Source organism: Etheostoma cragini, chromosome 4 (genome assembly GCF_013103735.1).
Source record: "Etheostoma cragini isolate CJK2018 chromosome 4, CSU_Ecrag_1.0, whole genome shotgun sequence".
Classification (NCBI taxonomy): Eukaryota; Metazoa; Chordata; class Actinopteri; order Perciformes; family Percidae; genus Etheostoma; species Etheostoma cragini.
The window spans coordinates 13,790,701-13,807,447 of record NC_048410.1 but is presented as its reverse complement, the minus strand read 5'-3'; the positions used below and the strand labels follow the sequence as shown (position 1 = coordinate 13,807,447).

The 16,747-nt window shown below is 41.0% G+C and overlaps 1 protein-coding gene across 1 annotated transcript; it reads right to left on the bottom strand.

The window, feature by feature from the left end:
• Window positions 1-676: 676 nt before the first annotated feature.
• espl1 (extra spindle pole bodies like 1, separase) lies at window positions 677-15,466 on the bottom strand. Its single transcript, XM_034870141.1, has 31 exons — window positions 15,386-15,466; window positions 14,815-15,117; window positions 13,948-14,697; window positions 13,741-13,842; window positions 13,471-13,582; window positions 11,938-12,065; window positions 11,537-11,730; window positions 11,211-11,453; window positions 10,875-11,019; window positions 10,278-10,437; window positions 9,953-10,092; window positions 9,613-9,747; window positions 9,404-9,520; window positions 9,122-9,293; window positions 8,873-9,001; window positions 8,606-8,762; window positions 7,528-7,637; window positions 6,144-7,264; window positions 5,656-6,058; window positions 5,216-5,347; window positions 4,604-4,817; window positions 4,209-4,414; window positions 3,348-3,475; window positions 2,892-3,014; window positions 2,600-2,749; window positions 2,293-2,460; window positions 2,058-2,162; window positions 1,829-1,944; window positions 1,645-1,728; window positions 1,233-1,397; window positions 677-1,145 (listed from the first exon to the last, which is right to left on the bottom strand). The coding sequence occupies exons 1-31, from the start codon at window positions 15,464-15,466 to the stop codon at window positions 944-946; spliced, it is 6,495 nt and encodes a 2,164-aa protein (XP_034726032.1). The 3' UTR covers window positions 677-943.
• Window positions 15,467-16,747: the final 1,281 nt, after the last annotated feature.

The window sequence follows — 16,747 nt, the reverse complement described above, 5'->3', positions numbered from 1 at the left end:
CATTTTTAATTGAATTTACATTTTTAAAAGCTCTACCTACAATGAAAACGTAAAATGTAAATTCAGTCATCCCCATTTAATGTAAAATCACAATACTTTCAAGAAGGTCAGAATCATTTTTAAATAAACGTCACAAAGTCAATTCCATTATCATTAAAGAGAAATTCTGTATGAGAGGGACAATTCTTTGATATTTCAGTTTTTGGCGGGATGTTGTTAAAAATATTTTTTCATTTTGTCACATGTAAAATTTACTGAAACTTTGAACATTAAATGACCATATACTTTGGACATTGGTGGTATTGATCAGTTTTTGTGCTCTAGGGCCCTTAATAGCACTCCCAAATTACATCTGACACTGATGAGCTCTGGATCAAATGTCTTAGAGCCAACTCTTTAAAACATGAAAAATATTCTTTAAAAACGTTAATATCCATTAAGAATTATAGCTACAGCTTTTAGCTTTAAAGGAATTATGTCACAAGGAAGGACAAAAATAGTGTTGTAGGAACAAAATATACACGTGTAAGATCTAAGATCTTATCTCCCATGAACAAAAAGGTTGTGCGGTGTGAAATAAGTTCCTATCATTTAGAGAAAAAAAATCCATTTACTGTAGTTTCCCTCAACTCTATTGTACATAAATGCGACTAAGTAAGAAGTGATTTCCACAGCACAGACACTCATTTATTTAAAACATGATGTTTAATAAACACATCAAACAGTTGATAAAAATTAGCAAGATATTTAAAAGCATTCACACCATAGTATATATATTTGTTTAAAGAAAATTCTGTCAGTTAATCTGGCCAAAAAACTGCAAAAACAAAGGATTAGATTTCAAGTTTAAAAAAAAGCTCCAGCTTGTGTGCTAAAAACATTTTAAATACGGTATAGATTGTTTACATCCTGTTTTTAGAAGAGTTTGAGTTTACCAGCCCATCTACTGCAGGTGAATGGGTAAGCCATAGACTACAGGTGCAGCTCCTATGAGGTGTTTTAGGTGTGTGGCCTGACGGGAAGGGCCCATGTAACGCAGGAGAGGCGCTCCAGACCCAGCGGATAACCACGACTCCAACAAGGCTTTAGTGAAGCGATCAATATCCCGATCGGTAACATCCCACAGATTTCCCAAGACAAATGGGCTAAGGAGAAAATGTAGAAATAGAAACCTTAATAGGACAGTATTAACGGATCCTTTTTTTAAAACTGAAAGTAAAGACATATCTCACCAGCCTGCTATGAGGTAGTTAAGGATGATTCCTTGTCCTTCCTGATCCCCGCGCACCGCCAGAGCGGCACTACTGCAACCAAAAAGCAGAGAAGCTGCTCTCATCTGCCGTTTTAGGACTACCTGGCTGTCGAGGAATCGTGCGCCTGCACCGTGACCCACAAAACTAAAGAAGGACATGGACAGAGAGGATATAAAGTAAAACAGGTTATTAAATCAAAGAGCTTAATGTAGGATACCCAATGAATAAATCACCAACATTGTTGCCTGTTGATTGACTAGTTGAATAAACGACTACTTGTTTCAAATCTAAATCTGCAAAAACCTCTGAATAAACTTATTTTTTTACATCTGTGTTGTAAAACCACAACTATTATTTTTGCTCCCTATCAGCATAGTTATCATAAACTCACATGTATAGGTCCTTGGTAGCAACAGCTTCTTCCAGTTGACCTGAGTTGGGAGCAACTCCACACACACCGTCCCAGTCTAACTGACTATAATGAGATAGTTGATGTAGTAAATAGATAAGAAAAGAGGCCGGTGACAGAAAGACACACAGACAAATGAAATGCACTCAATAAGTATTGGTATCACCTGCTAAACCACTCCTTGAATCGGTCTTGAGAGTTTCCCAAATTGGCATCAGCGTCCAGCACATAAAACACCTGCCTTGTATTCACACCTTGCTTCAGGATGGACTGAGAGTCTGTCTAAAAGGGAAGATTTAAATAACAGTCGTAACCACCCCTGACCTTAACTACCAGGAATTAAATAACATCTGCACCACAAGCCATATTGGCACAGTAATAAACTCTAATATTACCTCTTTCTGAATGCATAGTCCAACTAGTGAGTGCAGAGAAGGCATCCGGCTGACAGAATGAGACCTTAAGATGGAGATACTTTCCCACGGCAGCTTCTGAAGGTACTGCAAAGAAACAGGACAGAAGGCAATACCTCTACATTTTAGCATTATCCCACCACATTTTGGACCAAAGTCTTTCTATGTACAGATCAGACTATAGGGAAATTCAGTATATAATAGAAGATAAAATAACCTTGTCCAAGATGAGAACAACATGACCACGGGGCTCTTCTCTGTCAGTGAGCCGGCACACAGCTGCATGTAGAAGCTGGTCACACTTTTTGTCCCACTGTGAAGAAACTCCCATTGCGAATCTCTTAAGGGCTTCTTGGGAGAGCACAGGAGAGGCAGACAGCACAGCCTGAAACAACAAATCAGAAGGGATAAAGGGTTGTTGCAATGCTACGCCTTTGCCAGCCCCTTATGAGACCAAGACAGAACGAAAGAATAGTGCTGCTAAATGTCTATGGAGCTAAAAAAATTAAATAAAAAACACTCACCTTCAACATTTCCTCACTGACTGTGATTCCCTTTGCAGACAAGGACTTGCAAAGGTGCTGGGCCTGTTTGGAGAGTTCAGGATCCAATGAAAGTGGCAGAAGAAAGCTGCTCCAGCATCCCAGCAACCCCTCCATCTCCTCCAACAGCCGCTGAAAGAAAGGGTTATTTAGACAGATTAATCTCATTTCTGTGCACTGTTTTCTTCGTCTACATGTCTGAGTGGAAGTGAATAAAGAAAGGATTGTGAAAGAAGCTTTCTGAGACTCCCCGGCTGCACCCTCGCTCACTTACCTCAACTCGAGAGTCAAGCGCCCTGCGACCCTCCCACCACTTGGCCTTCTCAGACACGCAGCTCACAAGCTTCTGCTCCACCTGAATACTATCTATCTCCTGCACCAGCCAGCTGATGGGGTGCTGCATAACACAAAGACAGAGGAAAAGTTACAATCTGGGATATAAGGAATGAACCACAGGGAAATTCAAACTATAAAAACTGAAATTCTTCCAACTAAGAGTATTTGAGTACTTTAAGAGTACTTTTTTTATGACATATATGCTCATTGACCCAAAGACAGCAGTCACTGTGCTCACTATTTTTGATGGATGTGGAATATGGCTCTCCTATATGACAAGATTTTAAAGTCACTTGTGTCATCAAATTGCTAAAGCCACAAGCATGAACAATACAATTGTCTGGTTTTAGATTGTGGCTGCCATTCTGCTTATACCATAATTTACCGTCCTCACCGGTTGTTTGGAGGTGGCGATGTGAACAGTGACAGGGTTAGATCCCTTCTCAAGACGCGACAGTAGGATGCCGTCACCCATCTCCCAAGGTTTTACTCCAAGCATAGACATCACACACACAGTGACCCCTGAGAGTGATGCGAAGAGAGAGGATAGTACATAAGCATAATGCAGTTCACATTTTGCCTTTGCTTATCAAAAATTAAAGTCTCCAGAAATCTCTATTACATCAAAACAAAAGTGCACACTTACTGCATCAGGCTTCCCTAAGTTTTGTGAAAGTAGCAAAAGAATTGACAAGGCTAGGGCTGGGCAATGTAGCGATAATATATCAATATTGAGATATGAGACTAGGTATCGTCTTAGATTTTGGATATCGTAATATGAGACAAGTGTGGTCTTTTCCTGGTTTTGAAGGCTGCTTTACAGTAAAGTGGTGTTCTTTTCTGAACCTACCAGACTGTTCTAGCTGTTCTATTATTTGCCTTTTCCCCACATTATTTCCATATTATGGATTATTATTTATCTTATATCCAAGTGTGAAGATATTTTTCGAAATAGAATTGAAACTAGAATATCGCCACACTATCGATGGAGTTATTTGGTCAAGAATATCGTGATGTCTGATTTACTTCCTATCGCCCAGCCCTACATAAGACACACCTTCATTGTCCCACAGTGGGGAAATTATACTACAAGTTTGACAAAACGGATCAAAACTTGCTCAAGATCAAATCCACTGAATTACCAGTTTCCAAAACTTTACTATAACCTCTCATAAAGCATTACTGACATGCGCAAACCACATTTTGATGGAATCCAACATGAAAATCAAGATCAAGACAGTATTCCATATTTTACCTGAGGGAAGGTGTTGAGTCTGTTGGCTAAACTCCTGACAGTGGCTCTGGGGGAAAGTAGAGGAGTCAGCAGTTGGAAAGGAGAAGATGTTGGCCAACTGCGACAGCCTCTGTTCCGTACAGTTCTTGGACTTGTTTGGACTGAGCTCGTCTAGAGACAGAGTATCCATCTTGTCTGCTAGCTCATTTGATGCCTTACTCAACTTTCTGTTTGCATGACACATCAAAAGCAACATGAATTAAACAATGTAATACCGTCAATGTAAAAGAATGTTGAGCATGTTAGATATCCAAAGTTGCCAAAAATGTATTGTATTTGATACATCTTGATGAAAAGACCAGTGTTGTAAGAGGGAAATCGTGACTTGACCCTATACATACAACACATAGGCTTACTTGAGACAGCTGGCTAAATGTCTGATTGTGCGATGACGACTTGTGATGCCCAAGGACTGGGCATGCAGCATTGCTGTGGTTATGGGGTCCTGCTGTCCCGTGGTCAAGGCCAGAAGAGAACAGAGGGTTGTGTAGATGGTGGGTGAGGGGAAGTGCTGAAGGGCCAACAAGGCTGAGCGGAGCAATGACTCAACATCCTCCAGAGAGAGATTGTCTGAGAGAAAGAAAGAAAGTACAGATGAAACTAATAAGGGGAAAGAGCTGCCGTTAAGACTTTAAGGGTGTTTACATCTTGGTTAGTTTAGGTAATGTAGCCCTTATTATACATCATAGGGTGCATTATTTACACTACCACTCAAAAGTTTGGACACACTCTCATTTACTTGAATGGAGAGTGTTTCCAAAACTTTGATTGGTACTGTATGTCACAATGCTGTAAATAAAGTTTATAATCAATTCCTGCTTTCCCCCCCAACACATACTGAATATTGTAAAGTATTAGATTATTTTAGGTTTTTTGTAATACCATTGCAGCCAAATTCATCATATCTCATTATGATAATGAAAGACAGAACTGAAGAAAAAAAGAACTGCCGCAGTGTAAAGCCTCACCTGACCCGATGTCTGAATGAGAGAGGTGGGTTTGTGGAGCGTCACTCAGATGGCTTCTGCTTCTCAGTTCAAACAAGTCATCTCGCTCCAGATCACAACGCATGTCCTTCCGCAACACTTCAAAATCTATGTCTAGAGAGTCACACAGGAGATTAGAGGTCTGGCCTTTACACAAATCTTAGATACTGTGATGCTTATTATTGCCATTGTTTGTCTTGCCACTTCCTAGCATTCTGCACAGCTTACATACTGTAAGGTTTTCTTATATAGTGACCAAACCATCTGTGGATGGTTTCACGGCCAGCATCACTACATTTATTATCACATTTTTTCAATATGTAACATTGTGTGCATTGTAATTTGTACAAATTTCAGATAGGCATAAGACAGTTATATTTCCAAATTAATGGGAAGTTTTAGCATGTGCAGAAAATACACACCATTTTTACTTGCGTGAGTGTCTTCAGCCTCCGTGTCTGATGTCCTGAGCTGCTCAATGCTCATGTCCAGAACTTTAGGAAATTCCTCCTCAATGGTCCTCATCTTGTCTGGCTCCTCCAATGAATCCGCCTCTGCACTGGACATCTCCTTTCTGGTTCTTCCTCTTCTTGTCGAGGCAGACTGACAGACGTCATCCTCAGAAGAAGTTGACCGAGGCAGTGCAGTGGTCTTCTTACCCCTGGCCTGCCTCTTCGGTGGGGCCTTCTCTGCAGGTGGATCTGGGGCCGATTTATTGCTCTGGGCCGCTCTTCTTGTAGTGGTTCGCTTTTTAGGGATATCCGTTTTTTCTTTGGACTCTGCCTGGGTGTTGGCTTCTGTGTCACTCTCATCACTAAACTCCATCTGTATTGAATAATTAGAAAGATACATTTCATAAAAAAATGTATTTTTTTGCAACAATAAAAATGTAATTACAGTAGGTGCCTACCTTGAAAACAGTTTTTTTTGTGCGTCTGGGAGCGGCAGGCATATGTTGAACTGGCGACAACTCTTCATACACCTGAAACTGTAGTTTAGAGGCTGTTTTTGGTACTTTCTGCACTGAGGGACAGGCTTTCACCTTTTGAATAGGAGTGCAGGCCAAAGAAGCTACTGTGTTAAAGTCAAAATAGCTCCGCTGCCCAACAGAAAGCTTAGACTTCACCATTACAGGTGTCATGGGAACTAGTCCCTTTTCTTTGGTTGAGGAGCTTGTCACCTCAATCCTGGGCTTAACGACCTTGACCTTCTTTGCCTCCTTGGTTTTGTGAGGCCCATCTGGGTTTTTAATGGTCTCTTTAGGCTTCCTAAGCAAGACTGACCGAGGCACCGCTTTATGTTCTGATATGAGCCCTTTTGGTTCACTCCAAGTCCATGCATTTGAGAAGAGCTCCTCTGGGGTGCAGCCCTTTTTCTCAGCCAAGGTAACCAGTGACACAATGGCTTTAGTTGCCATTAGGCCTGCTTTCACAGGTCTTAGCACAGGAGAGGGTGTGGAATTAACAAAAGCCAGGCCAGCTTCCAGTACTCTCCATATACCACAGACCTTGTTTAGCCTTGGTTCCAGCCCAGACAGGGCCATGCTAAGGTACACACGGCCCACCACGTCCTGCATCAGAGAGGGCTTAAAGGAGCTTTGGGCCAGGCCGCAGGGAGAGAAGAGTTTTGCCAATTTTGTACCAAGTTTGGCAGCGACACTCTTACAGCGAGCTAATGTTGCTGATTGAAGTTTCAAACTGACATTGGCTTCATTGGGATCCAGCTGGAGAACCAGATCAGCCTGTGTAGCTGCCCAGCGAGCGGTGGCACGGCCCAGACAGGGTTCAGAGCAACAGGAGCACTGGCAGTCAGATTCATGCGCCAGGGATGAGAGCCAGCGGCGAGGCTGGGCTTTGAGAGGTGGGGAGCTGGCCAGATCCCTCACTACAAGCTCTTTGCCAATCCACCTAGTTTTCAGGAAGCCATTAAGATCATCCTCCAAGGCAGGAAGGGGTGACTGAGATTTCTGCGCTGGGCGACCTTTCCTAGGTTTGATTTTCACTTCCGTCTTCTGCACTTGATCCGAAAAATCTGAAGAGGAGAAATAAAACAGTAAATTTTGCAGTTCAAGGAAATGCTATGGTACATTAGACAATAGTCTTAACACACAAATACACAATGTTATATTACAGTTTCTGTTTTATGTTTTTTTTTTATGTGTTAAAGTACAATTTTCTTGGATTTAAAATTGACAACAGATACACACTTAAATAGAACAACAATTTGATCAAATCACAATTTGACTAAAAGTCAAACAATTAAATATTTGAACTGGTGATTTCTATTCAACAGACCTGTACAGAGATCCAGAAGGCGTCTGACTTTGTCTAAATCAAGTCCACTTTCCTCTCTCTCCCCCTGAACCAGCTCCAGCTCAGCTTTTATCACCAGCAGTTCAGCACATCTACAACAATGACAAGAAATGAGCAAGTTTATAAGGGCCGCACAATTAATAAGAATTTTATTGAAATATGGACTAGTGTAATATCCAAACTGCAGAGGGGCGCAATATTTGTAAAAAGGCAAAATGTGTGTCAAACCATTCTGAATGAAATATTGTGGTGCTGCAGAGACGTCCCGGCCTACAAATCCTATCCGACAGACTACAAAAAACAACTGTTTGGTAAAGAGCCTCGCAAAAATCTCACTATGAATCATTTTACATTTAAGATCTAATATTAGTCACTGAAAATGATAATGATACAAACATGATAATTCCCTTCAATATTGTGAATCATATCGCAATATCAGTCAAAAATAATTGCAATTTGATATTTTTCTCATATCGTGCAGCCCTATTTGTAATGTGACCATTAGCCATTATGAATTCTGCTGCATATCTATATTTTGCTGAGTTCTAGGCCTATAACAGGTAAAGTATTAGTCAGCATGTACCAGAACAAAACATTGATATACAGGTTTTAAATAAAGCAGTCCAGCAGCACCACCACTAAGGACACCCTAATAAGAGTTGAATCAGCACCTCCATGACAGTCCTCTACACAATCCATAAGAAGCTTCTAATAATCAGGATGTATTAGAGGGATGCTAACTTTATTGGATTGCAGTTGACTGTACAAGGTTATAGGATGGACTATAACATTTAGTATTTTGTAATCAATTCAATCAAGATAACTATACTGTATAGATTGTATTTTACTGGTTCAAAGTGTCCCCAGTACAATATTCAGGTCCAATAATTATATACTTAAACACTATTTCAAGCTTAACAGCACACACAAAAATAAGTTCATAGTAGCATAGTTTCCTGCAGAAAGAATTTAAGAGTGGCCAGTACAAGCTGATAAGATATCTATTGGACCCTACTTCTCCATTTTACAATTTAACCCACCACCATGCACATGTACATACTGGCTGAGTGCTTGCAGCTTGGTGGCCAGTTTGAGCGCTTCTAGACATTGCAGCCTGGCATCATTGATGGCCCCAGAGTTGCTCCTCACAGCCACAACCTTCATTGAGCAATTTAACAGCTCCGAGAGCAGCTGCCACTTCAGCACCAAGTTATCTCCTGCTCACAGATAAAGGGAGAGAATCAACATGGCAGACAGCACTAAAAACGACAAACATGAATTAGCTCTTACATGCATTGTCAGTCCAGTCAGTGTGACGCAAATGTACCTTGGTCGACGAAGCGCGTGTCTGAGTTGCTGCCGTTAGTCCCATATAGGCCCTTGCCCACTAAAGTGATCAGCAGGCTGCAGAGAAGCTTCAGACTTTCATACAGGGTGGTGTCCGGGCTATGTATACCTGAGACACAATCATAGGTCCTTAGTTAAATTTGCAAACATCTCCTCTGTATCCTCACGACACAAAATGAAAATAGAAAAACATCTGGTGATATTAAGTGTAGCAAACGCTTTAGCTAACCATGCTGTGTGATATGGCTTCGCTGGGCTTGCGACAGTGCAGCAGTGTCCAAACTCAGATAGGAGCTGTAGGTCTGGAGCACCTGAGCACGCAGCAGGTACCAGCGCTTTGACTGCCTCGGCTCGTTCACTTCTTTAAGCACCTCACACAAATAAGGTACTCCACGATCCACCTATGTGGTCAAACAGGACATATGGTCAATTTGATAAAATTGACTCCAGCCAAAAAATAAAACAATGCAATAATATGAGAAATACTGCTAGCGTAGTACATGTTACCTACCTGCCCGGTGCTGTAGCAGTACTGAGCTTTCAACAGAACGGCCAGTACAGAGAGAGAAGAAGGTCCATCCGCAGTGGTAAGAGAGGTTAGGAACTTTTCTGCTTGCTCTAGCTGGGCCTAAAAAAAAATAGCACAATAAACAAAGTGTGATTGAGTACATAACGAGAGATATAGTATGTTTGCTAAAGATATTTACAAAACTGTATTACCAAAGCCAGTTCAGGGGTGCCCATATCCAGAAGGATACTGGCTGTCTGACAGAGGGAGCTGGCACATCCGTGGGCATCAGCAAGTTGACATGAAAGTCCAATCGCAAGTTGGTAAGCTTCCAAAGCCTTTAGAGGCTACATAAGAGAAAGAATGGATTTGATAAATACAAAGATAATGTAATTACCAAAGTTGTGAACACTAGTTTTAACAACGTGACCCAAGGATACACCATGAAATACCTCTTAAACACCCACGTCTTTCTTGAAGCACAACTTTATATCTTTGTTTTAGAGAAACAACCAAAGGAGACCCTCATGATTGATTTTGACCATTTGTTACCTTTCCCATAAGTTTAAAGAGAGCCGCAGCCACAGCGATGGAGCTACAGGTCTGTTTGGGGTTTCTGACAGAAGGCAGGACTTGACTCTGCAGAAGAGAGGACCACTCATCCAACGCTCTTTCCAAAGGCTTACACAACTCTAAAAACAGAAATAAAACAATGTATATAAATCTCTCACAAAGACAAGTGATGAACAATTATGTATTGTTGATTAGACCCACCAATAGTACTTAGCAGAGATGCAGAATATGGTATAGTATCTAATCATCATATCATTTAGGTGTCTACAGTAGGATGATTGAGGATATGAAAAAGTGTTCCTACTGTTCTCTGCAGCCAGGTTGAAATACAGGAACTCAGAGACCAGGGTGCTGTCTTGTGTCTTTTGCTTGTCTTCATAATCAAAATCATTGGTTTGTACGGGACTGGCCGCACACTGTGTCTGCTCACGCAACTCTCGCAGTTTTTGGTCCCTTTCAATGGCCTGGACAAAACCACACAAGCATCATTAATTAGTCACAAGACAGTTAATCTGAGACAACAACATTTCCAGGATAATAAATGCCAATAACCCAGAGCGTTTTTTTCTCCAACTCTGGAATGTATGTGTGGAAGAGCCAGACCTTACTCCGCTGAGCTGTGGACATATGTCTGGCAATGCAAGACTAAGACACTTGGTCATTATATTAAACACACTAAGGCTAACATCCAATTGTTGATTCCCAGTTATAGAATAATAGATTACACTGTCAATCCTTACAGAATTTATATGCAACAAAAACCATAGATACTAGCATGCTGTTACTAATTTGAGTTACACCCTTATTTTTTGAAAGAAAGTGAATTTAAAACACTGACACTATAAAAACAGTAGTTCAAAAAATATGCACATCATGTCCTGATGGATCCAATAAAGCTCACCTCTTGAAGATTCTTCTCAAGAGTGCAGATATAGAGCCAAAGTAAAGCATGGGCCTTGTCATCCTTCAGTCTGTCAGCATTCTCTTGAGTCTCTGGTTCGTTTTCAAGTAGCCGTAAAGCTTCATTGGTAAAATCAACTGCAGTACTGTGTAGTTACAAATGAACACAATGAATATTGACACAATAAGCTGCTGCCCATGATAGCCTAGTGGGGCTTCAGACTAACAATTTAAATTCAACTTTTTCATGCACATAATTTGGTTGCACACAAAACAGTGCAGTTGCATTTGTCAAGGACACCAACCCATTAGAAATGTTGTAAATAAAAGCTCCTACCAGTCTGTCTGTTCACTGAAATCCTGGTAACACACAACTTGGGCCATTTCACAGAGAAAGACCGCACGCAGATGAGTGTGGGCGCTCTCCTCATGGCAGATGTCCAACAGATCACAGAGTGTGTTGTAACGCTCCTGGGCCGTATCTCCTGCCACCTCCTTGTAGGCATGCAGCTCTTCCTCCAAAAGGCGAAGCATTACTTGCTCATCTGGGACGTCGGGACCAAAACCGTCACATAATGTCCTGTTGCAGGATGGGGCAGTTGTAAGTTTCCTTTCCAATAATGTTCCATGAATTGCATTCTGTGTATTATAATGTGTTTGTACCTAAGACGGATGTCCTCTTCAGAGTTACGGGCGGCATCAATCTTTGTTTTCACCCACAGAGTGACTGGTTCAGCCATATGAGTAGTGATTTTGTCCCCCAGAGCTTTCAGCCACAGGATTACCCATTCCAGCGCTCGCTCCAGTTGTCCAGCCCGCCGAGACGTCTGCACAGCCAGCATGAAGGGTCGGCTCAACTAAGGAGTCAAATACCATGTTAAAGAAAATACAAATGATAGATAATTTATACTGTATTTAGAAAATCTTCCCTGCAGGATCATTTTGGTTTGCTCTTATGTATCACAACCTATATAAATTCAGGAGACAAGACAGGATTCATGGCATTTATTAGGAGAGACAACATGATGCATGATCAAACAAAAAAAAACTTTTAAAGAGCTTACCCTATCGACAGAGAGCGAGATGGGGCAATTCCTGCATAAATCCCTGCAGAGGATCTCAACTAGTGTGAAGGCCTGGTCATAGAGACGCCGGTTGTAAAATCCACAAGCTAAGTTGCTCACAGCAACCACTGCAAGACAAAAGGTAATCATAAAGTGAACGACATGTTATATTTCTTACATATTTAGTGTCTATTGCAATTTAGCATTTTAGAACCACCCAAGGGACCTCACCTCAGATCACAAGTGGTCAGCTCTACATAAGCGTGTTTCCACCTGGCAGTAGAACGTGTCTCTAAATGCACCCTGAGAGAACACTTGTGATTGGATCTCACTTTCCTGCTCTCTATGCAAATAAACAGGTACACAATTTCTGTTTTATATAGTTGTGTGGAAGTGTGCGTATGTTTATAAATGTCAGTTGTTACTCTCACGTTAAATCATACGTTAGAAACGTGCAATGACTCGAAAAAGCACAGCCCAGTCTGTCTGTGTGCCGACATAAGGAAGACGACAGCAGAAAAAAAAAAAGTCTGTGAGTTCATCTCAGTAAGTTTGTAGCTTTTAACTGAATCTGCAGTATGAAGTTTAGTTTCTATATTGTATCTGCTTTATTTAACTTTTATGTTTGCGTACAGGAGTTATGTAATATTTCCTGATTTCGACGCTTCTTAATAAAAGCAATTAAATAACAAAATAATAGGGGCCTTGTTTGTATAGAACTTACTTTAAATGACTTAGAGACTAATGAAAAACAAAAAGGAGATAGCGTAACAGCAGGAATATCTTTAGTAATATCCTAGAAATTGGAGAATTCAGGGATGTTTGATGAAACTAAATACATTGTTGTTCTATACCGGAGGCTGCATTTTTAAATCAACGGCGCTGCAGAGAGCTCCGGGCACCCGGAGACACAAGAGCAGGCAGCACCAGCACAAAAACACAGACACATCAATAACAGTATGATAGTAACATAGAAAACACTTGATTCAGTGGTTTCTGTGACATGAGAAATACTTTGAAAAAGTAGCATTTCTGCGCACAGTTGAGTCGACAGTTTTTAATGTGGTCCGGAACATATTCCAGTTCTCACTGCTATTGGAATGTGGAAATATGTGGCCTGGATCATCTCTGAATGCGGTTTTAGTGCTCAGATCTCAATGCGTCCTTTAGTCTTTTCACCTTTACTTAGAGCTGTCCACCTGTGATCCCATCCCTCAGATCGGCTATTACAACCAGGTCAAAAAGGGGTAATGGTTATGGTAAATTACTGGATTACCTTTCAGGGACCATTAGTAATTTTCACTATTCACACATGCAACCACATTTAGGAAAACTCGCCATGGCATTGGGGAAAGAGGCAACCTGATAGTGTTTGCCCCTGCTTGTGTTCACACCAAAGCAATACCAGCATTTTCCATGGAATGCTACTAGTTCCTGGGGTGTGAAACTGGTGGGACAGATCTCCCTGTCCATTTCAAGGAATGACTGCATGTGTGAAAGGGGCTTTAGAAATCTAGAATGTAATCATTTCACCTGCTTTGACGAGAAGGTTTTCACTTGACAGTTTTCGCAGTTCAGTCATCATCAGTCCAGCTGTGGATTGGCAGTACAGCAGCACTCTGTCCAGTGTGTCCCTGTCCTCCAGCTGTGAACAAACACCAATCAGTGGCAGTACTAAAACCTAAATAAATCAGAGGACAATTGGAACTGCCGCAACATGTAACTGTGTGACTTTCATCAATTGCATTTACAGTTTTGTCATTGCTATCAACATCAAATTGGATATTACAGAAGTAGCCTCACCTGTGATGCAAGCATGCTCTCATAAGCAAATACAAAGCCTTGGTAAATACTGAAGCAAAGGGCCTGTTGCAGTCTGTTCCCTTCAACTAGGCATTTTGAATTCTGTAAATAAAGCAGATTCATCTGTATAAATTCTCCGCAGGTAAAATATATTTACCTCTAGATTGAGAGATTTCCTTCACATAAGTAGAAAATGACTACACTCACTGTCTTCATCATCTTTAATATCCATTCTTGATGCTCCTCAAGAAAAGAAAACCAAGCCAGGAGCACAGCTCCACTTAATCCCATGCTGTGGCCACTTTCAACAGCCCACACCACTAGTCCACAACTTTCCAGGAGTACATGAGCTTGTCTGTCTCCCATGTCCGCTGAAAGAGACCTCAAGGCCCTGGCGCACTCTGTCAAAGCCTGGCCACTATCCCCACCGACCTTCATTGTAGAATGAATCTTTATTGCCCATTTGCCGAGCCCCACAGCTGTACACTGTGCAGCACAGTCAACAACCTTGCTCTCAAAATCATTTAAGAAAGTGGAGGCCAGATCATAGTGGCCAGCCTTACAAAGTACCTTCACCACCACCAGAACTATTTCAGAAAGTGTATATGAACTTGATGTCTCAGTAGATAGCTTAGATCCGTCCCCCTTACAGCCCTGACTGCCAGTCCAGCATCTGCTGAGAAGTGTGTTCATTTCCTGGAGAAGAAAAGAAGCATCGTCCTTGGTTACCGCTTTACAGCTACTCTCAAATTCAGCGATTGCATCCTCTGCGTATATAGGGGCTTTGGAGATTGAAGAGGTTGCATTTTCTGTGTCCAACAACAGGAGGAAGTTCAGAGCTTGTATTTGGCAGTGAAGTTTATCGCGGGGATTAAGGATGTTCCGGTCTTTGGTAGCAGATAGTCCGTTCCAGAGCACTGAGAAACAGCTCCGCACAAGAACACAATAGTCCTCAGCCTATGGACCATAAAACAGTGGTACTTTGTTTAGGTCTCTGAAATAGATGATGATATGTGGAATATACAACATGTAAATAACACAAATAAATAATGTCTGTAAAAATACAATACATACCTGTTGGGCGGGGGTAAGCCTGCTGCAAAGCAACCCAGCTATATGGCTACATAGACTGTGGGCTTCTAGGGAGCTTAGCTTCTTGACAATATGGAAAATTATCTTTTCCATATACAGTGGACTGCTCTGAGCAACGAGTGCTGCAGAAATATCATAGCCCTGAAGGGAAAGCTTCACCAGCTGGACTAACTGAGTGACATGGTCTAAATGTGTGGCTCCAACTCCAAGTTGATGGTTACAGGCTCTGATGATCCTGTCACACAGTGTGCGACCCTGAAGGCCTGGTCGACTCTTTACATAACTCTGCAAAATAAAATTCCAGGTTGAAATTCACCTTTCAAAAGTGGCCTTTCTAGTTTTTTTTTTAATTGTAATAGTATTTTAACGTACATCGTTACACAAAAGCATGGCTAACACAACCAATGGAACTGCACATTTGGAGATATTTAATCCTGCGTGTATGTTTAAAAGCCAGTGCTTTAAACAGATCCTCTTAAAACTAGTAAAAGTAATAACTTGAAACTTTAGGAATACGAGTGGTTCAGCTTATGAAAATGATGATTATGCTAACCTCTAGTTCTTCCAGTAAAAGCTCAGTCTCTTTCACAGAAGCAGTCCGCTTGATGTATTCGTCCACTTTCAAACACTTCATGTCGGCAGCTGTAGAAAAGACGTTATTTAAGAGAAACACTGAGTCATGTTAACTTTGAAACGTGGATAAAGCGAGGACCCTTAGTTTAACGTTAGTTAACGTTGGCGTCAACGTTAAAGTCACGCTGTTCAACTAACGTTAACGTCTGCTAGCTTAACCAAGAGTAAACTGTGACTTACTTCAAGCAAGAACCTTTGTAGTTACACTTTTAGTAGAAGGAAAATCAGATAAAAAGCAGACTTGCTGTCCACAATAACATAGCTAACTAAGTAGCGCTACAACTAGCTGCTGCTCAACTTTCGTAAGGTTGAAGATTCAAATCATTCAATTCCTCAACAATCCCGGAAACTGCGTCCCCCGCGCACTATTTTTGAAAGGTTTTACCTAACCAATCCGAATGTCCATCCGCTTTTATCCGGAAATACAATGACTTGTGGGTATCGTAGTTTCATCGTGCTCAAACCGCTGACAGAGTGTATAAAAGAAACGTAAGGTAACCCAATTGACATCAAATAATTTTCCTGTCCATTCAGTGGAGATAGACATTGAATGTGTGTTATGGTTTACGAGATATACTAAAATAAATTTGAACAAGCAGGGGTAGTCAACGTTTTGATGGCGAACAACCCCTTAGCTGAAAGAGGACCACCTACCACTATATATTGTTGAGTTGCATGTGAAACTTGGTCTACAATAACGTGTAGGGTGGCCAAAGCCTTTACACTTACATTATTAAAATAATAACTGTTGACATAATCATATATTTAAACATCATGTTTTATTTTTAAACACACGTCCTTAAGCTTAACTGTATCTGGATTGGCTACCTTACCTATAGGCCAGTAAACTAATTACCAATGCTGTGTAAACCTTTTTTTTAAATATATATTCACAAATAGGCTTATGTATCTTTTATGTTCTCTTCATGTGAACATATATTTTTACAGACGTGGTTTCATTTTTAAAGATTTTTTGAGGCATTTCTAGGCCTTTAATAGTCAGGACAGCTTAAGACATTAAAGGGGAGAACAAAAGGCAGCAGGTTGGAATCAAACCTGTGCCAAGGACTAAGCCTATGGATAGGGGTGCACGCTCTACAAAGTGGGTTACCCAGGTGCGCAAGTGATTCTATTTTTGAAAAAATCAAAAAATAATTTGATGGCTCCTGTGCTGTAATTCTGAGGACCCTAGAGGGGCCCTGGAACCCCTGTTGAAGCTCTCGGGTCTAAAGTACAGTCAATGAGTTGAACAGTATATTATTTGAGTGCAAGTAAATGTTAG

Bases quoted from the DNA above. Each gene is read 5' to 3' on its own strand.
- espl1 (XM_034870141.1), bottom strand. From the start codon at position 15,466: ATGAAGTGTTTGAAAGTGGACGAATACATCAAGCGGACTGCTTCTGTG. The intron at 9,294-9,403 runs GTAGGTAACATG...TTGACCACATAG, and splicing joins ACTGCTACAGCACCGGGCAG to GTGGATCGTGGAGTACCTTA. The intron at 3,015-3,347 runs GTGAGGACGGTA...TGTGTTATGCAG, and splicing joins TCGCCACCTCCAAACAACCG to CACCCCATCAGCTGGCTGGT.